Source organism: Falco biarmicus, chromosome 2 (assembly GCF_023638135.1).
Source record: "Falco biarmicus isolate bFalBia1 chromosome 2, bFalBia1.pri, whole genome shotgun sequence".
Lineage (NCBI taxonomy): Eukaryota > Metazoa > Chordata > Aves > Falconiformes > Falconidae > Falco > Falco biarmicus.
Window position 1 is genome coordinate 46,013,592 of NC_079289.1, and position 27,861 is coordinate 46,041,452.

Here is a 27,861-nt window from a genome sequence, read left to right on the forward strand (position 1 = left end):
TAAATACATTGTGTACTTTTTCTTCTCCTTCTGGGGAAGACAACAGCGCTTTTTCTTCTTGTTCTGGGGTTGGCTCAGCATCTCCAGAGATGAGTTTTCCAAATACCTGGAAGGAAGAAAGTGACAATTATCTTATCTCAGAGATTTTGTGCAGATGTGACATTTCACGTTAAAAGATGAAGCACCAAAAGTCTACAACTTGTATTAACTTTCACTGTATAACACATTAAAATCCCACCTGGGATGTAATAAGTCGGAACACTCGCAGCGTCTCAGATTCACAGTTTCTTTGTTGAGCTACACTTGCAGAAATCTGGCCTGCTATCTTAATGCTTTCACCATCTTTCCATCCAAGAATTTTCACTTGTCGAACTCTTAGTGTGTTCTCTGGACCCTTCAATTCAATTTTGATGATGTGATTGTCACCCCCAGGAAGTTCACTGGTTACCCAGCCAATATGTCTTGAATCCAAGTCTACCTATTAAACAGGAATATAAAGAGAGGAACTGACATTATTACATCAAACAAAAAGTCAGCTACTTCTAAACCAAACCTGTCATATACTGCAGGAACCAAAACACTGTTTGCTATGAAATTTTCATCCTGAGCAGTAAGACTAAGATGTTTAATTATAAAAACATTCAACATCATTAATTCTGATTAAAAAAATTCTCAAACTTAAAAAGAATTAAATATAGATATTTATTTTTGGTCTTTAAAGCCTATTAGAAATAGTGGCTTATCTATCCCTTTCATCCTCTAAGCAACAGTTCACATATTCAAAAAAACACTTTGATCTAATATTTGCTCACTACTTTTAACAAACAACAAAAAAAAGCAGCCTGAAAATTAACTGAAAATGTAACACACAATTATCAGTAGTTATTTCATCCCTATGCACATAAACACCTGTCAAAGAAATTGTAACTGTGTGGAAGTCAATGTCTGATAGTCTTATCAAGAGATGCAGGACTTAACAGTTGTAAAAAAGACAGATGAACTGTATCAAATGATTTTAAAACAAATATTTTTTTTTTTTTAAAGAATGTGAATAATGTTTTAAGATTTAAACTGTGATGTCACTACTGGAAGCCAAAACCCGCTAGGGTGCCGTGCCTCACATCACAGCTCCGAGCAGCCCAAGCAGCCTAAACTGCACTTGGCCCTGAGCCAAGCCAGCCCTCTCTCATATCCATAGGCTCAATTATAACCAAGCTAATATTTGTTCTTTCCCATTTCTATGCTAATTCTCAGTGTCTGCATTGAACTGTGCTGCAGCAGACAAGACTGGCTTTTTTTTTGTTTTAATACCATGAGACAGGGTATGCATGAGTTAGGGTGTAGTATGTGTGTTTGAAGATGAAAAGCTGTTGATGAAGTGTCAGAGGACTGTTCAGCAGAGGGAGCAAAGCTGAATCAAGTCCTGCCTGTCTCCTGGGACTGAACCATCCCTGAAGAAATGCCAGGGCACTGTTTCAGCAGACACAAACAAGGCCAGGCACCAAGCTAACAAGCTGTGTCAATGATAGCAAGTCCAGCACCTGAGCTGTGCTGTAGCATTCTTTTATTTAGCTGGACAGCCAGGCATACCAAGTCAGTCTTCTCACAAAAAAAGAATTATCCAAGAGGGGTGCGTGTGTTTCCATCTATATTTTCTATCTACATATATAGACTCACAGAGGAATATACACACACACACACACTTTATATCTCTCTACATATATACACACGCTCACACTTCACCATTTAGTATGAGCCCACTGTACCAAAGTTTTTTTTCTTCAGGTTTGTAACAACTTTTGGAGCTGTATCTTTGCTGTAAATGCTCTCTGAGGATAACAGGTAGAGAAAAGCAAGCCATCTCTTTGCAGTAAGACAATGCTGCTTCTTGAAGAATTTTACCACTGATTGTCAATAATCCAAATAAAGTTTTGAGCCCAAAATGGTAACTGCCTGCTTGAAACCTTAAATATCTTTGTCGGGTCACACCAATGTCAAAATAAAAAACATTATTCTCTGTACAAAACACACGTGTCTATCATTTGGCTTCGCAACAGAAGTATAAAGACTGAATACCATTCTGAACTCGAGTCTCTGGACAGAAGTCTTCAGCCACCTGAAGCTGAGAACTAAAATAGCAGGGTAAAATGCATGCTATAAATGTATATTAGACCATGTAACTAGAAAAACTTGTCTTAAGGGTAAATGATTTATTTTCTCCTTTCTCATGGTGTTCTACTTCTGCTAACTCTTAAGCTGCATTTCTTTAATGAAAAATGATTCCATGAAGCAGGTAAAGGTGCAACACCAAGAAGACAGGCATCGGAATATGTAACAATGTGTTATACTAATTAATGCAATTATTTCAGGTATATTCAGATGTAAGTACTGTAAAAGAAATCAATCAGCTTGTTGGACCTTATAAAACACAACCTAAACACTCTTTTTTGGAAACTTCCTACATGGACACTTACACTTTCAGCTTCAGCAATTAAAAACCAAAAAAAAAAAAAATATCTACGGAACATTTCATATTACCCTGTTCTGTTTCAGTAAAAGAGTAAAAGCTTGATCAATATTCAGTTTATATAACTGAATTCTGTCATTAATAATACAGTATTTTCCAATAATATTATGATACCTGATGTTTGTAAAATAATTTATCTACTATAATAAATTGAAACTATTTGCTTAGAAAATCTCTGCTCTATGCAGGCAAAATGACATCAATTTTTCAATGTCAGCTGTTAAAATGTTTACCTGCTTTATTCTGCAGAGATCTTCTACCGCCTTGCCAGTTAGGAAGGTCATTGAAGTCACTTTATTCTGCAAAAGACAAGCAAAGTAAGAACACAACACTTCAACTGAGGACCATTCTGACTATTCCTTCTCTGTTAAGAGAGAATGTACATAAAAGAGTGGCAATTTGTTTCATTAAAAAAAAAAAATTAAAAAGTGATCAAAACCAAGGACAAAGGATTCCAAAGCACAGCTCTCAAAAAAAAAAAAAGAAAAAAATTGCTCCTTGTATTAAAAGTTGGAGTTGAAATAAAGATATATTTCTAATATTACTGTACAGAATAAACCTGAATGCAGTAAGTCTAGAAGATAGTCTGGATTTTATGAAAACTCCTTACTTGAATGCTTTGACAGAAATCATGAGACGGAAAAGTAACTTAGGAAATAATCAAATGCTTCAAAATGCATCTGAAATTGAACACGTTAGTTCATGCAAACTGCACATTTAATTGGATTGGTCTGATCACATCAGCTACTGCTTTCAAAACCACAAGAATCAGAAACTTTACTTTGAAATGTGAGCTTCAGAATTAGAACTGAACTGGACAAAGAAAACTGTGTTCTTGACTGATAAATACAATCAACTTTGATATGCAACTGCAATGAGAGACATTTAATTTCGTTTTCCTCTTACCCCAAGATCTCTGGAATTGTCTACGTGAACACACACATAACGTGCATTGATTCCTTTTACACAGTTAATTGTAATGTTTTTAGTTTTGTTTTTATCTTCATCTCCTGACTCCCAGAACGTTTCTGTAGATCCATCTGTTAAACTACCAATCATAGCCGGTCGGCTTGATGTTTTAATGTCAACAATGCTGGTTAGGTCTTTTAGACAAACCACTATACACAGTTCCTGTGAAAACAAATGAGAATATTTAATAATATCTGAAAATAACCCCAAATACAGGCATTATTTACATTTTTTTAAACCATACAGGCTTTTTTGTTCTGAAGAATCTGCACTCTGAATTAAAGAAGAAATTTGTCATTTATTGGTTCAAATTACTTCTAGCTAACAGCTGAATATATTAGGAAATGCCTAAATTTATTAATAAATGGAAGAAAGCACTTTAAAGATATTCATCAGGAGTACTAATTTCTAATCCTCAGAATAACAGAAATAAAAAAAAGATATAAGCAAGTAATAACTGGAGTATAAAGCATTTAAAAAATGGACTAAATAAAGGAAATGAATTAACTGAATGAACTACAAGAGACCCCCAAACACTTTACTTGCAAAGAGGCACTTACAGGCACTGCTCCAAAATTTAGGATAGATGAGCTAAGGCTCAATACTTGTACCTTTGAAGTTAAATATGAGAACCTGAATATCAGCAACAAGATCCCAAACTGAGATATATTAAAGGAAATACGATATTGCAATAAAAAATGTTTTAATTCAAACAGAATGATCGTAGAAAGTACAGGCTGTTCACAATCAATCTCTGCTTCTGAGAGAGAAATGTAATACTTGCCTGATTCATCACTTCAAAACCAGACTGAACGCTGATACTAAAACTCTCTTCACTATCTCCATCATCAGATTTAGACAAAATATTGTTGATATGATGAAAAACATTGCTCTGGTGCAGGAACTGGTGATCAGATTGTTTGAATTTGAGACTCCAGCACCTGAAAACACATTTAGTGGACTTCGAAATTTTGAATATTGTTTAAAAGACATAACCTATCAGTGAAACTTAATTACATTTTTGCTTCTCAAAGTATTTTCTATAAAACTTTAACTTCAAATTATTGCAGGATCTTAAGTGTTTCTATGCATCATTTTGAGGAAGGCAAGAATAAACGTTTCTTAGAATTTTAACAGTGAGTAGTATCATTATTATTCAAATTGTATATTTGAGACAGATACACAGGAAAAATTTCAAACCGTTTAAGGACACTATTCAGATGATGGATTTCTGAGTAAAAGGTATCATGCTACCATGCACATACACACACAGATACCACCGTATTATTTGATGATATGGTTTTTTTCCATAGTGGATATAGTACAGAATTTACAAGCAAATATATTTTTCTCTATAAAGTCTTTTATACTGTTATTTATATGTAGAAACACATAAATGCATCTTTTACATGTATCTTTCCTATGCATAAGGATAGATATGTTCCTTTTCACATGGGCACATAAAGTCATTTCAGACTTCCTATCTACATTGCAAAATCTTTTCATGTATAATGTTACAACATTTCCAGCCTTTTAAGAATTGTCTTAATTTGTGCTTACCTTAAGGCCATTTGCTGTAATGCACTACCACTGGGAAGAGACATCATGAGATCAGAGATTGTCTGGAGAAGGCGATGAAAAGTGTGGGGTAATGGGTGAGCTGCTTCACCAGCAATCACTATATCTGACAGAGGATGTTCGCACACTCTTGTGTCTTTTTCCTAAGATGCAAAGCAATTTGTATGTTGTTAACAGACTTTCAGAGAAAAAAAAAATAAATAGAAACAAAAACATTAATGATATTTGGTTTAAGAATAACTACAACAATCCTGCAATGAATGTGAACTTCAAAGCAGTTACTTCCAGAGAATTTTTACAGTAACAAGTTATACATGAACACTAAACAAGGAATTTGGGAAGTATACTGTATACTACCACATGTTTCTCATGATTTACATAGGCAAAAGATAACATTGCAATAATTTGAAAACAAAGAAACAAACTAGGAAAAATGACATATTCTAGCTGTTAATAACAACTTTTATGAGCAGCAAAAACCAGCCATAACAAACTTGCTAATTAAGCTAGGGTTATCAGCTGCTTTATTTCATTAGAGCTGTGAAAATAATGATTCTTAGTAATGGTGTGCTAGTATCGGAATGGCTGTGCATTGGGAGCCACGTTCCACTGGGCAGTGGGTATGAAGACAGCAGCAGAGGGCCAAAGAGGGTGGGGGCCAGCAAGGTTTGTTATGGGGAGGAGTAGCAGAGAAAGAGAAGGAGGTTCTGATCATGATACCCTATGTCAGAAGGCAGAGAAAGACTCATTTACGAAGGATACAGACTCTTTGCTTCTTAAGAGAGAATCTGATACTGCTTGAACCATGGAACCCAGCTGCATGCCCCCAACCTACTGACATCCAAATCCAGATTAAAACTTACTATTTTAAACCCATTAAATTGTCTATGTATATTCTTGCAAGTACATTTCCCACACATCTCAATTGCTTGAATGCCTAGAAATGCTATGGTATTACTCGAAATAAATTTTAGGCACATGCTTACCTAGCCAAGAACCATCAAACCAGACATTTCTCTCTGTTTTCCTGGAGGGCCTAATGTGGTAAAGTGTGCTCAGCGTACCAAGTAAGAAGCATGAGATTGAACTCTACACTAAATAAAACCAATTATTCAGAAAAAGTTCAAAGCCTAAGCATTCACCTTATAACATCTTGCTCCCCCTGCCTCCTCTGGAGCTTGGTAATTCTGGCATTTTGTTTTGCTTTAGGAAGGACATTGACCTTGAACCTACATTTTATGTGTTAAATCATTTATGGTTTTAGATCTCCATCTCCTATTTTTACAGAATTCATCCCTGGGCTTTCTCACCCTCTCCCTGTATGTTAAAAGAATAAGTAAAAATATTTCACATAAGGAAGTGAATCCCATTTGTGGAAAAGCACCAAACTGCCTTGGATTAATTACATTAGGTACATAGATTACATGGGTATTTTTTATCATATGATCAGACTACTAAAGGAAGATCTGATTTGAATATACATCACCTGAACAATATTTAACAATTAGCTGAAAACTGTTGCCAGTTTCTGTATGCCATTAAATTATTCATCCTACCCAAGTGATCAAGGAGAATTTTTTAAGTCCCCCCTCTTCATTGTATCAAGGAGAAGCAGCATTCCCACCAGAGCAGAAATGGCATATTTTAACATTCCTTTCTAATGTCCTTTAACTTTCAATTATTAATTATCCAAACTACAGCTAAGACAATATTTGTTTATTCTTTTATATAGTAAAGGTTCTTATTCTGTAGGCTGACCAGCAAGAACACATTTCCCTCACTCTAGCAGTGCTTTTGATGTGCAGTTACTATTGGAAGGCAGAAAGTTGGAGCCGTGCACAGAAACAATATTCACAATATAATGCAGAGAGCTACTGCCTACCTTTTGGAAGAGTGCTATGTTAGACTATACCATTTTACATGCTACATTTTCAGAACTGTAAATTTTTTTAAAATCACTAAATTAACTACATTTAGTGTACATATAATTTGTTTTAATATATACTTCTCTCTATACTTAGAATTACTTAAATTAACTACAGATTTTCAGAATTATCTACAGACTTTTCTTAAAGCACTGAAAGACACAGCAGACCAAACAACAAAGCTTCTCTAAAAAATATTTTCTCTTTTCTTTCTTCTTATTGGGGGGCAAAGGAAGAATAAAAAGCAAACAGTTCATTTTTTTTGTTACTAGATTAGCAATGTGCTTATGCTTTTTTTTTTCTCCTTCCTTCCTCTGAATACTCACAAAAATAATGCATCAGCACACAAAATCTGGTGATTTGAGAAGAAAAAATAATTTATCTATGACTACCAAAGGAGATCAAATACAATTTAAGACTAAGAATTTTTATTCCATCATTAAGATACTGTTTTTACTGAGAGGATTAAGGGTCTATTTATTTTTGTTCTGTTTTGTTTTTTTACATACAATAAAAATATTTCTAAACTGACTACTAAATCAACAGAGATGCTGCATTTATGAAGGGAACACTAAACCTTACCTACCTGTTCTGCATTTTCTTTATTTGATTTATTTTCTTCATCCTCCTCTTCTTCAGGCTCTACAGGTGCAGGGGTCAGGGAAGCCACAAAATGCCACAAAATATCATGAAGAGAAGTTGTTTGAATGACATTACAAAGCAGCCAGTTGAAAGCCTAAAATAACACACACGCATGGAGTTACTATAATTGCTTAATCAAACCTGCAGTAAAAACCATTCCTTAAACCATGTATTTAAGGAGGTGCACTGATGCTTTTGGACAGACAAACAATAATGCAAAGGTCTTCAAGTAAGACACATTGTTCTGTAGCTACAACAGTTTATTAAAATGACAACTATATTACACAGGATATAGCAAAGTAATTCACAAACACCGTACACCAAAATAAGTTCTTTGAAAAAAGCTTTTAGGATGAAAAAGCAAAGTTCTGAAGTATATTCAGAGATTATTACAGGATAAGGTGGCAGCACTCCTTACTATTTAAATCGGTTAAACAAGTAAAGATCCTTCTTAATTTAGAACTCTGTAGGCTGAGATGTGGTTTCCCTGTTTGGTCTCTGCCATTGACTGAATTAATCAAAACAATTAAGCCACTTCCAAAAAGTCAACATAATGGGGAAAAAAAGTTTTTTAAAACTATAATATTCTTAAATTCTTCTAAAAGCTGCAACACTTTTCACACTGATGTTTGGAAATTTGACAGTTGCTTAACAGTAGAGGTGTGGTTTTTACTTCATCTGAGAAAATCCATCTATATTTTCACACATTAAAAATATTTGGAAAATACCCATGCTGTATACAAGTTCAGAAGAAACATTATTAAAGCTTAGCTAAAATAAATACAAAACAACAACAAAAAAAGCCCTCAATGAGGCTGTCTCTTGTAGCTTTTATTGAAGCAACTGATCTTTAATGGATCTTTTGGTCGCTCATTCATTATCTACATAACAGGGGTAGCATTCGTCCATCTCAGAAGGAAGTTGTGAAATATCTAGCTATTACCAGCACCAAAACAATTCTAAAGAAAGAATACTCAGTCTCAGATTTGAAAAAGGAATGGCAAATAAGACCTGGAAGATGCTGGGCAAATGAGGAGAAAGCAGTCTTTTTATAGTTGATTTTTGCAGCCTTAATAATATTCTTTTGTCAGAGATTTTCTACACAACAGATATAATATTGAGGAAGGTTTACAAACAATACTTCTGTATTCATAACTTTTAGAGTTAATAATACAGGTAACTGAACTTTTAATATAGGTTTACTGCACATCGCTTTTTTGTAAAAAAAATATTTAAAAATTCTGAAAGAAAAATTAAGATAGAATTTAAAAATGTCTTATTTTAATCATACAAGATCTATTAGTACATTAATACCTCCATGGCAAAGACTCGGCAAGCAGATTTCCGTAAGGCTTGTTTCATTGCTATTTCAAGTCCTTCCAGATCATGATGCTGGATTACAAATGCCAATACTGGCCACTGGAAATTTCTCTCTCCTTTGGAAAGAGAGCTGTGGGCGGAGATTAACCGAGAAAGTTCAGGAGATGGATGTCTCAGGAGGGAGGACCCCACTTCTATTCAAAAGCATAAAAATATGCATACATCAGGTTATTTGTGCATTTTAATTTTATAGCCACAGTAAAAATAAAAAGCAATGGAGCCATTTTAGAATTAATATTTTTTTTCATTTCTTCTACACGAAAAATGCATTTAAAAAAAGCACTATGGAAAAATGATGCTTCAACAGAGAAAGAAAATACCACTTTAACTTTGAAATCAAGGACAAAAGATGCATCACAAATTTCAGAACCTCAGTAATTCCTGAGCTGTTCTTAGACTAACCCTGTGCAGATTAAGAAACAGCTAATGTTTATTAAAAACCAGAAATGAAAGCCATTACATCTATTTATACATAATTATATTTGTCTACAGTTTCCAAGAACTGCAAACCCAGTGCCATATATCTTTGAATACTTTTTCCACTGCTTCTCATGTCTGTGCTCTTACCTGCATCTCCACTGTTGACTCGTCTCCTAGGGATTGCCTTTACACGGGCTGGCAAAATCGAGTGCTGTTTGTCATATTCTGATGCAACAACTGAATATGACCTTTGAAAGACTGTACGCTTTGCAAGATCTGTATCTGTTATTGGACTGGTTTCCAAACTACAAAGAAAACAGTGAAGTTACAGACTCATTAATGAATATATAGAATATACTTGAATTATACATAAATATTAAATAAAGACACATGCGTTTCGTAATAATGAAAATGCTGCTACTGCATGAAACTTTGTCTTATGTACCTAATAACTGTTTAAAGGCTGGAAAAGAAGGAACATGTTTTAGAATTACACATGGTGAAAAAGCATGCAAGTGCTTTATAAACAAGTGTAATGGTGTACATGGCAAGTCCCAAGAATTTAGGTATTTTTTTAGAGAGACTACAAACGTTCAGATTGTGCCTGAATTGAAGTTTCAGACCAAATTTTCCCTGAGAATGCTCGTGAAAACACCTATGGAGTGAACTTTTAATTGCAAGCAAACTGAAATTTAGAACTTTACATGAAGTAAAAGTTTCTAGTATCATTAGCTTTAAAGCCAATTTTCAATTGCTATGGCTACGCCTCTGACATGTTTTACCCCTTACCTTCAGTGGACTTCTTACAGTCTGCAGAAGAATTCCCAGTTTATGCTGTCCCTATAGGCCTCAGGAGACCATGGTGTCCACAGTTTTAATAAAGGAATATAGCAATACGATGCACTCCTAAGGAGTTTTGTTACAAAAGTTCTATTTCTGAAAAGACTACATTGTAGATTGCAGTATTGCAATGAGCTGTTTTTGCTGTCAGTATAAAATATAACAGATTGAAATAAATACAGACTAAAAGCAAGTTTTGTCTTCATTACATCCTCATTGTAATATGAGGAATCACTGTTTAACATCTCAAAATACCAAGCATCTAAGTTGATTCTGGACTATTATTAAGTAACAGTAAAAGCCTTTTTTTTCCCTGGCAAAACAAAAAATTCTGTTATTGCCTGAATTAGATCACAGTAAACTTAATAAGGTAAGAAACTGGCTTAACTTGACAGAAACCATCTAGCACTCTTGGTCTTAGATAGCATTAAGCTGTCATTCAGTGACATTCTAACTTTCCACAGAAAGAAGCAGCAACACTTGCTTTGAAAAATGTAAGGCAATGAAATTCCCTCCTGTTCAAACTTCCCTTCAGAATGAAATCCTGAAAGGAGAATAATAGGCACTGCCTTTCAAAAAGGCCACTAATCTGCGCTATAGTCAGAGGCGTTAAAGAATAGAAATACAGGGGAAAAAGACCTGCTACATTTTCAAGGAGTTCGCAACAGCTGGTTGATTGGTCCTTGGACCCTTTCTTCAGTTCTGGAGATTCTTGAGAAATTGTATTTGTCTCTATGGGGAAATAAAAATTTCCCTGAGGTATACTAAGAGTCATTATCAATTACTGAAGAACATTTTTTCATATTTATGTTGTAAACCCAAGATCTTTCTAGAGGGAAGCAACTGGTTTGCATTACAGGTAAAAGTTTCAAATCCAATTTGCAAACTTGCATTGCTAATGGTTGAAAATATACCTGATATGCTATGATTCACTGAAGATCCTTTTCTAACTACAGCTTCATATGTTTTTGGCGTTTTTGCTAACATTCCAGAGACTGATCTGGGCTGATCTGATCCTTTAGTTACTTAACTACAGCAATGTTTTCCTCTTTTTTTTTTTTTTTTTTTCCCCTTAATTGGTGTTATGCTAATGCTTTACTATTTGTATGTAGTACCTAGAATTACAAGGAAGTACCTTGGGGGCATAGATTTCATGTTACTCTCTGGCTCTTCAAAGACATTAGGACTTGCATCAGGAGTAACTGAGATGTACGGTGCAGGTACTGAAGTTGAGCGCAGGTATCTCATCTCATCCTGGAAAAGGTTGTCATCCTGGTACCCAACAAAATTTTCATGATGATGCCTACATCAAAATAGATTTTAAAATTAGGATTAAGGATTACAAATTCCTGAAACACACACACACATACACAAAAGTCGTTTGCCAATCTATTTAGCCAGCCAGTGCTATTCATTTACCCCTCACCTAATGCATTTATGCTGGTTGTGACTTACAAGTGTTAGTGGAAAATATAATGGCATTTTCAACATACAGGGAGAGGGGATCACCCTTTGCTATCTTTCAGTATTTTCACTAGGTATTTCCATTATGTACTTTAGGTCCAAATGTCTATCCTTCATAAACATGAGACACTACAGTGAAATCTACATAGCAATACCAAGTAAACACAAATCTTCTGGTTTCCTTCCTAGTATTTTTAACTGTGAAGAGAGGGAAGTAGCACATATGTCTGCTACTAACATATAAAGTTAAATTCTTCAGGAAATTCTAGATTTTTTGGACAGAAACTAAGCTGTCATTAAAAAATATTTAGCATCCAAAAGCTACTCAGGGTATATTTAACTCTTGGAGCAAATACAATCTAAGAAATTGAGCAAGATCATTGAAATGTAAAAGAAGAACAAAAAATAATTAAGAACTAGGAAAATATGTATTTTTCTATGGATGTTCTACATTTGTGTTTCTACACAAATATTTATCCAACTCCATAAATAGATATGAGTGTTGAAATCAATATTCATAAACTTCCTTTAATTACCTTGCTAAAGTCTGTAGATAGAGACATGGCATTTTAATGGGAAAGTCTTCAGAAATTCCTTCTTTGAGACTGGGAAGTTGAGATTGGAATGCTTTTGCAGGGTGGTAGCAGAGGATACTGGGCTCAGCAGCACTACTCAGTGACAGTAAATACAGTGCATTGGCTTTAATCACTTGATGAGCTTCCATAGTTGGCAAGGCACGAGGAGTCTTAACTTGCATTGGTTTTCTCCTAGATTGTTTAATCTAGAGAAATTTAAAACTGGTATGTTTATACTTCATCACAGGAAAAGCTGACAATGTCAGTTATAATAAAGTTGCTTGATCCTTCCTGTTCTAAAATGTTTCTATTACTTCATATATATATTTCTATTACTATATTTCTATTACTATTATGTATTTCTATTATTCTATTAATGACACTTTATCATTTTCATAACTGTGCAAACTTTTAATAAACAGCTGAAAATTTTGATGTTTTCCTTAAGACGAATTTTGTGTGCAAAAAGTTTCAACAAATTTAGTTTAAAAAGAAAGTTAAATTAGCATTGTTCTGCTTATCTTAAAACCTCAAAGTATATTTGTATACTTTAAGCAAGAATTTGAAATTGGTTGTGGAAAACCAATGTAAGAACAACAGTTTTTGTACTTTTCCCATTAAAAATTGCTCAGTATTTGGCATCTGTATCCAATGATTTGGATGAATAAGATCATTAAAGAAACTACAAACATAAAGTTAAAACAGTACTCATTTCAGTTAACAAATAAAACAGAATTCAAAGTTAAGTAACATGACACGTACTTTTAAAAAATTAGGCACTACATTCAGTGCTGTAGTTCTATTGGGATAAAAAAATAAAATTACAAATTTGAAAGCACTACTATCTGAAGGGAAGAAATTTGGTCACAAGTAACCAACAAAGGTTCTACCTTATTATTTTAAGCCATCAATGACATAAGTGAATATTCTAAAACCTTCCAGAATTCTGAATTACCATTTTTTTTTAAATGGCCCTACCTTATTTTCAAGTTGTGAACAAGTACTATTAAACAGATAGAGAGCTAAACATGTAAGAAACAGATGTAAATACCTTCTCTCTTGCTGCTGCTTGCTTTTCACGGAGATATTTTTCTCTGCATCGATCACAAACCAAATACCAAGTGCTTCCTCCAATACCACCATCACCACAATTACCAGCCCATCCTCCACAAAAGTGCCCAATGCTATTATAACCTTGGCCACCTGCATAACGGCCACAACCTACATTGGAGAAAAAGATTTAAAAACCCCATTATATCAAAAGAATGATTATTATTACATTATTTATTACTGTAAAAGAGGAACGGAGAGAGGGAAAGAAGACACTTGTCTTCTCTTGGCCTAATTTTCTCCTTTTCCATATATCTGAAGTAACTGACAAACAAGGTGCATGACCATGTGTCCCACTGGTATCCAAAGAATCCAAACCCATTGTAGTTTTCCAGTTGTTATTACGAACTTGTCCAAAGCATCGACAGATCCCTAATTCAGACAGCTGAGTGATGGTAAGGTCAGTACTGTATGTTAGCCAACATTATTTATGATTTAACAAACATAAAACCCCTACCCCCTGTCTAAGAAAGCTTAAAAGGAAACAAAGTGCATTCCTTTGCCAATTACTGTTTCTTGGAAAGATTCAAGGCACCGATAATTGCTGAATAATAAGGCTCCTTAATTTTGCTTTAACTTTGCATACAGTGCTAAAATAAGCACATACATCAGCCTGAACTTCTCTTAACTGCCAAAATAATTAGTGATATTTACAAGCTAGAAAAGACAGAAGTATTTTTGTCTTTAATAAGGCTACTTTTTACTAGCTAAATTGTAGAAAATGATTTAGAAGGGATTAGCTAACAAAAGTACAACTTACGTACCTTTTGAGCTCAGTTGACTAGCTAAGGTAATGCTTAGCTAGCACTGATTTACCTTGTTTTCCTAAAATAAACTAACTCCTGAAAAAAATTCAGACACCCATAGAAAGAGACAAAATAGCAGACTCAGGTTGTATTTTGCAAGTACATATTGACTAGAGACTTGAACTGGATTGTACGGTTTCTTTTAAAAGATACATTTTAAACCAAAAAAAAATAAGTCACTGATACCCAGTGCTGACACAGTGGATACATGAAAGTTTTCTACTATTCACAGTAGAATACTAACAGAAAACTTTTGGCAACATTGAAACTCAAATTAACCAATCTCATATTTTTTATTTTATTTCCAGTTTTCTCAGCACACTTTCCAGTCGTAAAGCGTAACAAATGGCATGCTTCTGAAGGTCTACTGTAAAGTCAGCTCATTATTTTGGCCTTCTTTCAAACAACTTTATTCAGCATCTTTGAAAGCCTAGACCGTAAGTACCTAAAATTACGTACAAAACCATGTAATTTATAAGTTAGCATGTATAAGTTTTGATTTATCTTACATACTGAACCGTGTTAAAATGTTAGACAAGACAGCCTGACACACTTTCATAACAATAATTAGTACCAAAACGTGTGTGTGCAATATATTTTACAGATAGACATGGGAATTACATAGGTAAATGTGTAATCTTACCTGGATGAGCTTGTCTCATGTGGTAAGTCACTGGATATGGATGGGATTCTCCACACAACTCACAGATGGTATCTTTTTCAGGTCCTCCCACTGCAAGCTGGGCCATCTCACCGAAAAGATTTCCCCTTGGCCTAGTTTCAACCTTTTCTTTTTTCTTTTTCTCTTTTTTGGTTTTCTTGTTATCTTTGTCACTTTCCTTCTTCTTTAACACTGCACAAGAACCAGGACTTGGAAAAATCATGTTTTGGGAAGCTGCTTTAATAGTCGCTAAAGAAATATCTTCCCAAAAAGCTACCAAGTGCTGCAGTGTTAATGGAAGAGGAGACTTGGATTTCGTTGTGTGATGACTTGACGTTTCAAAGGAGGTAGTTTCAGTTTTTCCATCCTCACACTTTTCATGCAGAGGTGGTTCTTTTAACATTGAGAGGACTTTGTTTTTATTTATGCTACCCATTTTAGATATATCTGGTCCATGAGGTGAGATGTTGAACATGTTAAGAGCAGATGATATTTCCAACGAATGTCTATTTTTCAACTTGTTTTCTTTTTCCTCTGCAGGTTGTTGAGTAAGACTGCTTCGTATTGGTGCGTGCTCTTTGGACAGTTCTGGATTGAACTTCAAAAAAGATGAACAAGCCATAGCATCATGAACTATTCCTTCATGCCAGAGAAATGCAGCAAATACAGCTCTAGCACATTCTGCAACGGAAGGTGACATTGCTTGCTTGGCAGGCTCTACGGGCTTGGAGCCATCGCCTTTGAAAAGAAAGCTGGATTTTTCCTTTTTGGGTCTTGTGTGCCTACCAGCACATTTACGGCTCACTTTTGGAGATGCTCTCATGTCTTGCTCATCTTTCAGCGGTGCTTTTCCTATGCTGAAATGAACTTTATTAGAACCATCATCCAGACTTCTGAATTCTGTGTTGTCTTCACAGGTGCTATCTGTAATGCTGTCAGTCTTTAAAGTACTTGAAGTACATACTTCAACTACCTCACTGTGAAGATTTTCTTGTACCACATGAGGGGAAGGAGCTCTATTTTCAGTTTCTGTAACAGGTTTTCCATCTTTTGCAATGATTTTTGGTTTGGGTGAAGTGGACCTCCCCCTTAAGGGTTCTGTTAGTGGTACTTTCTTTTTACGAAGGGTGTCTGGATCTAATGTGTAAGAATCTGATTTGGAGCGTTCTCGAGGAGGATCAAGCTTTGTTTTTACAGGGGAAGGAGCTTTCTGAGGTAGAGTTTTGTCATGGGGTGATGAGGATCGTGGAGAACTAGCACCAGATCTAACAGCTGTAAGTGTCTTTGTCTTTGGAGAAGATGACCGGTTTCCTGGCCCTGGTGATTCAGCTCTCAGACCAGTAGTTGTTCTTCCATCAGATTTTAGTGTTTGCAAAGTGTTATGATTTGGAGACAAAGATCTGCTGTGAGAGTCTGACCGCAATTTTGCAGCATCTGATTTCAGCATAAGAGACTCACTGGCAGACAAGCCTTCTGTATTCCTAGGTTTCTTCTGGTCAGCAGCAGCTCTATTCATTCGCACATCGAGCTTGGGTGACCTGCTGTCAGCTCTGTGTTTTGATGACATGTCTGATTTTCCTGCTGGAGAAATCGGTCTAGCAGCTCCTGTGAAATTCATTCGGTCACCTGTTTAGTGTATTTTATAATTAAATTACTATATTTTGACAGTGATACCTTTAATAGTACAAAACAAGGATTAAAGACCCGAACACAAGACAAAAATCAAACACATGCTTCTGTTCACATCAAAATGAATGGAAATATAATGGGATTTTTTTCCCCCTAGATTATTTTCAACACATTTCTTCTCCCAAAGGTACATACAAACAAGTGTTAGGAAATATTCACAGAGAAAACACTACTGTGGCGGTACCAAAAGGCACAGTTAACTATTTCCACAAAACACTAGTAAAGGAAGCACAATTTACATCCTTGGGCAAAATGCCAAGAGTTAACTAAGTTTACCACAGTTGCAACAGAAACCAGGGATTACTTATTTATTATCTCTATGTGTGTCAGTCTGAGTGCAAAAAAAGACTTGCAGAAAGATCAAGCCTGTTACCGGATCTATTTTCATTAATGCTCAACAGTCAGGAAACGTAGGAAGTAAATACAGCTATAAGACAAATTGGGTAAGAGGCTTACAAACATGCTTAAAATGATTCATGTTAATATTCTGAGGTATCTACCTTTTTAAAACCACAGACTGTCAATGTTCTCCTACCAGAACACAACCTACTAAAAAAAAACATCCACCTTTTTCAGTCACTAAGACCAGAGTTGATGATTTAGCTATGATGTCCTTTTATTTTGATGCACTAATTTATTGTTCCTGTGCGCAGTGACTTTGTACATATATTAATCTACAGAACTATAAAAACTATGGGTAGTTTAATATAAATGCATACAAAACAAGTATATGCAAATAAGTAGCTTAGTAAAGCAATCTGATCCTAACAATTCTGTGAACGCTCATTCTCTCTTGAAGAATTCTATTTTGAAAAATAAGATAAGCAATGCAGCAGTTGTTGCAAATTAAATATAACTCTCTCCACAAAGCATTGCAAAGCACTGCAAAGTCTTGAACGTATTAGTTACGTCCTGATATGAATGGGTGTTCATTAGTGAAACATGGTAGAGTTTCTCTAGTAAAGCTTGTAGAATTAGGTCACAGTACTTTGGATTATTTTACTTTTCTAGATACGAAAAGGTTATTTTTACTATCTGGGCACATTTTTTGGGAAACACTTATTTGTTAAAAAATAAGGTTTAGGTTAATCAAAGAATATCTTCAAATTTGGACCTTGATGTCTAATGGGAACAGAGAGGACAGGCAGTCATCTTTTATTCAAGACCTTCTGTATTTACTTAGAAGGTAGGAAATCTGTGTTTACTTCCTCCTGCATGAATGGATCTGAACCAATTTCTTCCAGTTCTCAATCATAAAGCCTTATCCCTATGCTAGAAAATATATACAAGCACTTTTTCCTACTGTTACCTCTCACAACACACACACAAATAAAAAATTAAGCAAAGTCTAGCAACCCAGATGCTTCTTCAGGTTACAAACAATTCTTACTTTTTTGCTACCTCCATATTTAAGTAGCTTATAATAAAACAAACAGGAAAAAGTGAAGGGTACCTATATCAGAATATTTAACAAGCTTGAAGTTTAGGGTACTCTCCTGGCTTCCCAGGACATAAAACATGGTAGGAGTTCATACCTCTCCAGGCAGAGAAGAAATATTTTGTCTTTATTCAGGAACAGTATGCCAAATGTAAACAGCAGAATATAATGAGAACATCTCAAACATCATTATAGTAAATTCTGACAGTCTAATCTGTCTTTATTTTTTCTTGTAAGTTCTATAGTAATTTTTTGGGGGGGGAAGAGTGGGGGAAGAGGAAAGTTAAGAAATAGCATGGTACATCATGGTTTATAAAATGATTGTTCTTGCTGAAAGAAAAAACCAAACATTTTCTTAAATATCAGACCAAGCATTTTGCTCATGCCCGCTCAGTTATTCACCAGTTCTACTGATGATCTATTTTGAGATCTCTAATTTGTGATATATGAATTCAGAAATGTAAATCATGATTACTTTATACACACTTTTCCCAGAAACAAATAAAAAGATGAATTTAAGGTCTGCCAGATGAGAAAATGCTCTAGATAGAACCTTTTCCAGAATTACTCATAATGGAAAAAAAAGCAAAAAGACAACAATAGTCTGCTTAGAGGACAGAAGATGCTGCAAGCCGTTCAGCAATGTATCAAATTCAAGTATATGCGTGAATATCAAACAGGAAAACATTCTAGGACAAAACTGCTTATGAAAGGCATGGCTTAACAGTAGCTTCCAGCAATAAAAGATATTTTATATTTTTTAAAAACAAAGGTTTGGATTTGTACGTATACAGGTAAACAATCCTAATTAGCATTCTAGACTATATCAGCACAAAAACATTTCCCCAAAATTAAAAACTGCATAATCATATAGCAAACTGCTTTATTTTTAAAACCACACCCCCCTGCATTTTTTCTCCTTTCTTCTATATTTCATTTGCCTAGTTGGTTGAAAACAAGGGTTATGAGATTAGATTAAGTCACCTTTGTCTTTACGAAGCAGAAAGAGATAGCTAGATCGCATACCATGAAGTTGCTGCAACTCAGGAAGGCAACACTGAATTGGCTATATTAAGCTCCCAACAAATACCAAACTTGAATGTTTAATTTCAAAACATTATTTTATTAAGCGAATGAAATGAAAATGAATGGAAGGAGGAAAAAAAGCCCCCCCCACATTTTGAATGTAAAAATCTGAATAACCTTGCTATGTTGGCATGCATACCCACCCTTCAGTTTGTGAGAGAGAGATGAAATAGCAGAGGCAGGCCCAGCTACATCACTAGTTTTGTAAATACGCTCACGAGAAGCAAGGCAGCAGGATGGAGTTTCTACAGTGGAAAACAGTTGCACAGAAGCAGCACAGATTCAATGGAAAAAGCAGCAGAAATAAAAACAAGCATTTCAAATGATAGGTTATCTCCTTTGTTAAGTATTCTGAATTAATTGTTTAGACTCCTACATTAGTTTTAAATGAGAAAGTTACTTCCAAATGTTTTCCCTGATCTAAATTTTAAAAGAATAAAAAAGTTCTGTGATTTCAGTATTAGTTTCTAGGATCTAAGAATGTAATATGTGTAGACTAGCCAATGAGATTTATGGTATAAACCTCAGCAGTATCTAGTTTTGAACTGAAATGTTCAAATGTTAACTTTTAATCTGTAAATTCAGAGATGAATTATTTAAACCTGCAATATGGTCTTCTAGATGACCAATTTTCACGTTCTTTTGACAAAAATAGAGAACATCTAGATGTTTGTGTTGGAAAGTCTCACTGATCACTGGGAAGAATGAAGAAAAATGTATTAAACACATCAAAATATCTATTTTCAAATCTGAATGCAGCTCAACAATGAAATGTTTCGAAAGACTTATATATGTAATGTGAACTGTAGTTTCTCAATATTATCAAGAGACATAACCAGCAGTAGAAGAGTTTCTATCAAACAGTATAGACATGAAAACAAATGTGTATCAACCCTTCAAAAAATTTTGCCTTAAGAAAAAAACCACAAGAAGTTAAATTCTGATGTAATCCAAGATAGTTTCAGTAGAGTCTAATGAGATAAAATCTGTTAGAGGTACAGCTCCAAATGAAACTTGGAGTGATGTAACAGCAGAGACTTTAAGTTTCAAATCTATCATTTTCCTTTCCTGTAATGTTGCTTTTACTTCTAATTCAATTTCCTATTCCTTCCTTTAGAAGAAAACCCAAACAAACCTCAAATTAGTACTGCATTAACAATTTAAAAGAGAATTTTTATGTTAGAAGATACTCTGTTTTAGAGAGATGCTTTCACACAAATGGGATAAGGTAAGTGTATGGAAAATAAGTGATTTCAATTCCTACACTTTTAAAGACATCTTTTTGTCTGGTACTACATTTACTAACTTGTAGACATAAATATACTAAACCCCCAACCTTATGCAATGACCTACAGTTCTATAGACTGTACAATGAAAAGGCATTCACATGTTTGAATTAATTCTTGAAAACAAGAAAATAAGCTATTATTTTCTCAATCCAGTATTAGCACAGATTTAAGAACAGTATTACCTACTCTGATGCCTACAAATGTAGAGATCCAATACTAACTATACAGCTTCTGAGTAACAGGATGTCACTTCACTGATTTTCAAATGTAAAATGCAGAAAGACATGTCAGGAGCACAAAGTAGCAGTAGAGGCAATACTAAAAACATCAATTTGATACACTAGCATTCCACTCTATGAATAATAAATTAAAATATTTTCTAAGCTCACTTTCATGAATGCACGTTTACACTTCATTCTTTCATTCTATGTCTAAGAATACTTATATTTTATAATGTTGTAATATAGTTTATGTTGAACAATTTACTACTACTCAATCATTCCAAGGGGACTGTGGGTCGAAGAGAATACATTTCCCACATAATCTCCTTGCTGCCTTGGAAAACAATATATGCCTATCCAGGATAACTGGTCAGCCACAGGGACCAGCTTTTTTGTCAGGATTCCTTCTCTTTGAATCACCCTCAAAGGCTACAAAGACCTGAAATACAAGGTAGGCAAGGTCTGTCTCACATAACATTCGAATGTGACAGCGTATCTTTAGTCACACTCTTTCCTTCAATGTGGAAATAGCTCCAGCTTGAAAAGCTACACAATATGGAGACATAAGAAGTGGTTCAATTCTTATGGCAGGATGTAGTCTTCTAACAGCTATGCCTGCTTCCTCTGCGGAAACCCTGGTAAACCGATCCAGGAGGCATGACATGCCACCAACTGGTCCACATCAGTCTTTTTTAAACAAACTCTACAACAAACTGGTAAAATGTCTCTGGAGAGTGGAGATAAGTTGACGTTTCTTCTGAAATGCCACTGCTTTTTTGCATGATGATGAAGGAAATCACTGCCCTGCTTTTGCCCCTTCACCTAAGCAATGGATGACTCTTCAAAAATTTAGCTCCCTGTTACTGGCGTGGAAGCTATGATATGGCTGTTAGCCGAATTTCCTGAAACACTGCAATCAATGTATCTTTTTTCAATCCTGAAAATGCCAAATGTCATAGTGACAGTTGGACAAGGACTCTTTCTTTTTTCATGAGTAAAAGAATATACTGAAGTCAACAAATGTTTGAATATTAAATATAAAAAAGGGAGAAAAGTACTAGGTACTGTTATAGGAGTGGAATGAGTCAGCAAATGGAAGTAAAAGCTGGAACACAGTATCATTAGAAAAATATTAGCAGTGTACTTGACCAACAGGTAGCGTTTGGAGCACTAACACTTGAGCCACTAAGTTTATTAACTGAAAAAAGCATTCCTGTGCTAGAAAGGTGAATAAAAATGAATCTATAATCTTATAATCTGTAACTATGATTTTTGAAGATATGATACACTGAATATATTTCTTAAATAAAGCTTGACACTACTTGTGCTCTACCTCCAAACTTTACTATACCAGTCCCCCAGGGATGGCTTTAGATTGATCTAGACAAATGTATGCTTCATATAGCTCTTTGATTAACAAATCTGTAAAGCCTAGGGTATGAAACTGTTTAACTTATTAGCTCAGGTTTTCAGGAACAAAGCTTTGGCAATACTCAGCATCTGAAAAAGCAGTTAAACCAAACTCTCTGGCTGCTTCACATGAAAATTAAGTCATTTCAGCATGATACAGAAAAGATCAGTGTGCTTGGCTCATTTTACTCAAACACTACCAAGACGAGTTATGTGCTCCATATGTGTGCTGGTCTTTTGCATCCCCTCTACAGTTTAGGAAACATGGACAGAAGCACTGCAGGCAAAGCCAGTGGTTCTAAATGCATTGTAACTAGCACCTAGAAAGGAAGAGACCAAAACCAAAAAGGAAGTGGTAGCACAGCACTGAAGGGATGTATCAAGAAACTCCTAACATGAATGGTAGGGGTTGATCAGATACGGTGGGACCACATGCTGGACTGGCGAGGAAGCTGCCCGTCAGGACACTGTGAAGGTACGGAGCAGCAGCCCACCACTGCAGCTTCTGCTGGACTGAGATGAGTCAGGAAGCAGTAGCCGTGCTGCGCAGCAGCTCAGTGAGCTGCCGGGGCTGCCGTGGAAGAGGAAGAATGTGACAGATGAGGCAGGGTCCACAGCCTCTTCAGCCTATAAATCCACTCCTCATTTGCAGTAACAACTCAGATGTGAGGAGACATGGCATAAAGGTCTAACACTGGTGACCGCAAGGTCTCACATTTCCTTCCCCAAGTTGAGAGTTCAACAGCCAATTGAAATTCTGATAATTGATGCTGGACAGCATGGCAAAATCCTATTTCCCTGACTTGTCGCCTCTGAGGAGTTTTATGACCCCATACACACTGCTGAAGGAAACAAGATCTTCCTTGACCCTCTAGGCCTCCACACTTCACCTATAGCCAGATTTCCAGAAGGAATCTGAGTCACTGGTGCTCTTCACAAAGTTCAGAGCCAAATCAACCCAGTAACCACTAATAATCTTGCAGCTATGGGAGGTTGCAGTCCTGAGCAAATTGTTACTGATGATTTTGCAAACTTCTCAGAAGCTGGCATAGACAGGCTGGAGCAATTACAGATTGATTTGTTGAAATAATCAAAGAAGAAATATATATAAACTTGTGCTCTTTCTGGAAAAAAATCCTTGCTAAGATTCCAGGTCAATACAGCTGTTCCTGAACTCCAGTTAGGTTATGCCATATCTTCTAGTTTTTTTTACTTTTAGCTGCATAAAGAACTGACAAGGAATTAAAACACATCACAAGAGCATCTTAAGCTTGTTTGTTTTTTTCCCTTGTGTGACCATGTGTGTAAATTAGCAAAGGAATGAAGCAGAACAGAACAAGCAGCCCTTCATGGAGTTCTACCAAATAACACAAAACTGAATAACACAGTTCCTCTCTCTTTATAATAACCCTTCTATAAAAAATTCTTTGACAAAACACACAAGACTCTTGTTAGTTTACCTGTTTATGATGTGAAAAGAAAAACAGAGACATTACTTATTATTTCATGCACTGTATCTGAGGAAGTGGTTGTCCAAAACTGTAGTATTTCCACAAAAAAAATAACCAGACACTGTACTGGAAGATAAAAGGTTGTGACAAGCCCTTTACCTCTTCCTTAAATGTATTGGGAAACCAAACCAAACCCCAAGCACAGAAACCATTCTTCAGAAAGAACAGCAAGCTACAAACTCTTCTAAAGGAAAACTACAAACGGTCACTGGCACAGAGTATGTTTTATACTCAGACCAACATTTTTCTTTCTACTGTAAAAATCTGAATTAAGGAAATAATTCTAGAGGACATTCAAATGATCCTAACTTTCCTCACAATCATGCTTACAAATAAAATTTCTCCTCAGGAGGAAAGGTATCTGTCCTTAGGAAGAACAGAAAATTTAAGTGGTAGGCTAAACTATGCAGGCAGACTTTCAGTCAAGACCAGTATTTGGTATATAACTTCTGAGGCCATGGAAATCTAGGCTGGCACAACTTCTTTCAACTATTAGACTATCATTAGTCCCTTTAATATAGCAGTTATTGACTATAAACATTTATTTTAATATTTAGATCTAACTTCAAGAAGCACTTAAGGACAGAACACAATTTGAAACTAAAAGTAAACTTGCCTAGGGCAAAAAATCCAAGTGACTTCACACAAAGCCTTGGGATATGTTGTTTAAAATGTTTAACTTTGAATTACATGTTTGATAACAGAAGGCTATGAAGTTCTTTGGAAATAACAAATGAAAATCGCACACTTAAAAAGCATTTCTGTTACAGTTCTATTATAGCTGCATCAGTATTGAAAGCATTAAAAGTCACACAGCAGAATCTGAACCAAATAAAACTTTTCTGTCTAAATAATTTTATTGCATATATGCTCGCTATTCTAATTATTATTATATTGCAAAGTCATCCATTACTTTCTAATATTTAAAGTTTCAAGAAATACAGTAATAATAGAATAACTGCTTAAAACAAAATGTTTAATCTAAAGTCATATATCCTTCATAATTTCCTTGACTATTAAATGAACAAGTATGTGAATATAGTCTTACAGGCCTCCCTGACAATATTTGGAATTTGGATGAACTTGTAAATGGAGAATTAACAAATTTGCAAAAAACTAAGGAAGTTCAAACAGGAAACTTTCCTCCATATTATTCTAAAACTTTGGCAGTGAAAACAAAAATCTTATTATTTCTATCCTTTATGCATAATTTATATTATCTGCATCAAATCCTGTATTAGATAATAAACAATTTGGAAGAAAGTCCTTGTATCAAACCACAGTTAGTGCAACAGTTCTGGCTGATGATTTTTGCCCTGCTGGAAGGCCAAAAGAACATATCGTTTGAGATCTTGTACTAAGCTAAGATCCCAAATGAGACACAAACTTGAAAAATTTTCCTAGTTTCATTATTACTTTATTTGGTAGACTACCCATGCCCCCCCCTATCTGACAAAAAAGGCTTGCTATTAAATCAGGGATATATATCAGGTTTGTGTTATAAAACACAAACCATGGATGCAGCTTACTGAATACAGTTACCTATATCCATTGGATAGGCAAATCCATTGAGCAACATCTTCCTGGGCAGCCAACAAAAAATGCTGACAGCTTTTCTTTTCATACAATATACGTCTAAACACTAAAAGACAAATAATCTGAAATTTGAAATAAAACAATTAGCGTTATTTTTGATGCAAAATTGGATAAGAAACTGACTTTACTGCTCTGAACAAGAGAAGAAAACTGAAAGCGATGGGAAAGAATATACAATTGACAAGTTCTCACTGACAGTCCACTGATACCACTGGCAATCACCTCTCTTCTGAGTAGGTTTTAGAATATTCTGCATTCAGGGTGTTGTTTTAAATCCAGCATAAGTACAGAAGATCACTGTCAGAATATTTCTGATAGTCTTTACAAAAGTGAATTAGAGATTTTAATCTAGTTCTCACATGAAGCATTGCAATGTCACGTCAATAAGCTGAGCTGGATAGATCCAGGACTGCACAGACATAGAGGCTGAACTGACTGACAGGGTCCCAACAAGAAAGAACTGAGGCACTTCTGAAGGACAGTATGGGAGACAAAAGAAGACTATTCCTGTGACCCATGCCATACCTGTTCTGTATATAAGGAAGAATTTACTGCAATATCTGCTATCCATCATAAATACTGAGCTTTGATTTCTCACTAGTGAAAAACCAAACAGTTTCCTGTCCTCCCATCAGTAACCAGGTTAACTGCTATTCACCTCAAGGTGCAAACATTCACATCCATGCCAAACCTACGAGTACCCAACAAAACACTGGTACCAAAGCCTTTCTTATGAGCAGTGCCAAGTTGTTCCCACCTTCCAGCTACATCCCTGAAGTTAGGAGAGATGAACCAGGAATTCAGGAGGTCAGAAATTGTAATACCTATGAATTTACTGCAGTCTATTTTTGATGTTAAAAGAATTATCAACATTTTGTACCATACAAAATATTTATCTTAATTATAAACCTAGAGTTGCACACAGTATTGGAAATGCACTTTAATAACTTCTCTACACTGCAGAACACATACGAAAGCAAAATATTTTCAATATAGCAATTAAAGTTGAACAAGTATACTTCTTGAGGACCATTATCTCACATGCTTCTGAATCATGGAAAACTTAAAAAAAACAAAACCAGTGAGGTGCACTGAGGGATGATTAGTAGCTGGTAAGCAACTGAGAACAGCAATGTTGAAGCTGGAAAAATGGACTGATGAGGCAGGTAAGGCTGACAAACTTACTCTGAAGCTGTGGCTGAGGCTGCTGGAAGGAAAGGGGCTGTCCGAACACAAATGGACTGTGGACTAGGGAAGAGGGAGGTTTTGCAGCTTGATCAAAGATGGAAGGAGCTGGGAGATTTGGCCGTGACTGAATGGAATTCAGTATGGCACTCAGTTGGTCACCTGTAGTGGGCAAAACAGTCAAAACTACAACCTGTCATTCTCCAGAAAGGCAGAGTAAAATGGTGCTCAAAGTTTAAATGGTGGTAACAGAAAAAGGTCATAAATCTTATTTAGCCACATACAACCCTGGTTGTGGCTAAACATAAAAATCTCACTGCATGCATGGCAATAAAATCACTAAAAAGTACAAGCAGGGTTTTTAAGGATCATGGATATTTTATTGCAATTTTTAAAAACATTTCAAAACAGAGATTTATATTCGCCTTGCTAAAAAATGAAGAGCAGCCAAAGAAAACAGAAATCCCTAGCATTTACAATAATCCACACATGCAACAGAACATGCAAAAAAAGACTAGAAAAACTGATGAGAAGGGAAAGATAACATGTAATTAGGCTTTGGCAAGTGTATTTCTGTGCCAAGGCTTTGGTAAATATTTGCTCGTTTTTGCAAATATCTTCAAAAATATTCTGTCATGCTGTTTTTAAAGATCAGATTTAAGTTAATTTTTTTAAAAAATAAGTACCACTTTGGAACTGGAACTGGTTTTCTGAAGAACTACGTTAATTTGTTGTGAGGCAAACGAAGGCCTTCAAAAAACTAGCAAGTTAAAAATAATTTTAATTTCTCAATGCCAATTCTCAAAAAATTCTGTGTGAGCATTAGAAATACATGAAGCCTACAGGAAGAAGGCAGTTTATCACACCATGTCATAATTTGAAGTATACTTAGTAATATCAGCTGGGAGACACAAAGAGTTTGAGTCTCAGATTTGAACCATCACCACACAAATCCTACAGCAACACTTTATTCTGCAAATTCGTATCATTGACAGCGTTCTAGAAACCCTCAGAAACTAATATGGTATTTACAACTCACTGAATTTACAACATTTTTGGATGATTATCAATCATCTTTTCATGGAATTACAGAAAGACTAGTGGGTGTATGGAACCCTGTATTACCTAAGAATTCTAAAATTTAAATTTGCACCTATTTTCTTGATATTTTGATTTCAAAATTCAGAAAACAAAAATACCTAAAACCACCTGGAACACCTTTCTAAATAATCATCTACACATATCAAAAAGACCAATTTTATTCCACTGTTTTGGAAGTAGTATAACTAAAAAATACTAGAATCAGTACTTGGACAGCAATCATTCCTACCTTAATAACCCAGAAGTGATTGACATGTTTGACAACAACTATTATTCTCAAATATGACAGGCCTATTTCCTAAACCAAATAATTATTTTAAATGGAAGAACATCCGAGAAGAGGTTGAAAGTCATCTGCCCACAATAATTAAATATGGAGGTGGGTAGGGTTATTCATGAGGAATATTAAAGACTTGCCTGCAACGCAGACAGCTGGAA

The 27,861-nt window shown here is 35.3% G+C and overlaps 1 protein-coding gene across 21 annotated transcripts in view; it reads right to left on the bottom strand.

Moving 5' to 3' along the window:
• The window catches only part of MYCBP2 (MYC binding protein 2), a 200,572-nt gene that overhangs the window by 22,012 nt on the left and 150,699 nt on the right, over positions 1-27,861 (bottom strand). For 12 of the 21 annotated variants that reach the window (XM_056329559.1, XM_056329550.1, XM_056329568.1 and 9 more), the window contains 14 exons: positions 26,323-26,508; positions 14,880-16,523; positions 13,372-13,541; positions 12,282-12,526; positions 11,417-11,584; positions 9,589-9,746; positions 8,956-9,155; positions 7,586-7,735; positions 5,057-5,217; positions 4,281-4,437; positions 3,434-3,658; positions 2,761-2,826; positions 239-478; positions 8-106 (listed from right to left, as the gene is read on the bottom strand). In XM_056329559.1, the coding sequence (XP_056185534.1) occupies positions 8-106; positions 239-478; positions 2,761-2,826; positions 3,434-3,658; positions 4,281-4,437; positions 5,057-5,217; positions 7,586-7,735; positions 8,956-9,155; positions 9,589-9,746; positions 11,417-11,584; positions 12,282-12,526; positions 13,372-13,541; positions 14,880-16,523; positions 26,323-26,508 (3,869 nt within the window). The remainder of the gene's footprint in view (positions 1-7; positions 107-238; positions 479-2,760; positions 2,827-3,433; positions 3,659-4,280; positions 4,438-5,056; positions 5,218-7,585; positions 7,736-8,955; positions 9,156-9,588; positions 9,747-11,416; positions 11,585-12,281; positions 12,527-13,371; positions 13,542-14,879; positions 16,524-26,322; positions 26,509-27,861) is intronic. The other 9 variants (XM_056329556.1, XM_056329558.1, XM_056329553.1 and 6 more) reach the window with 6 other exon arrangements.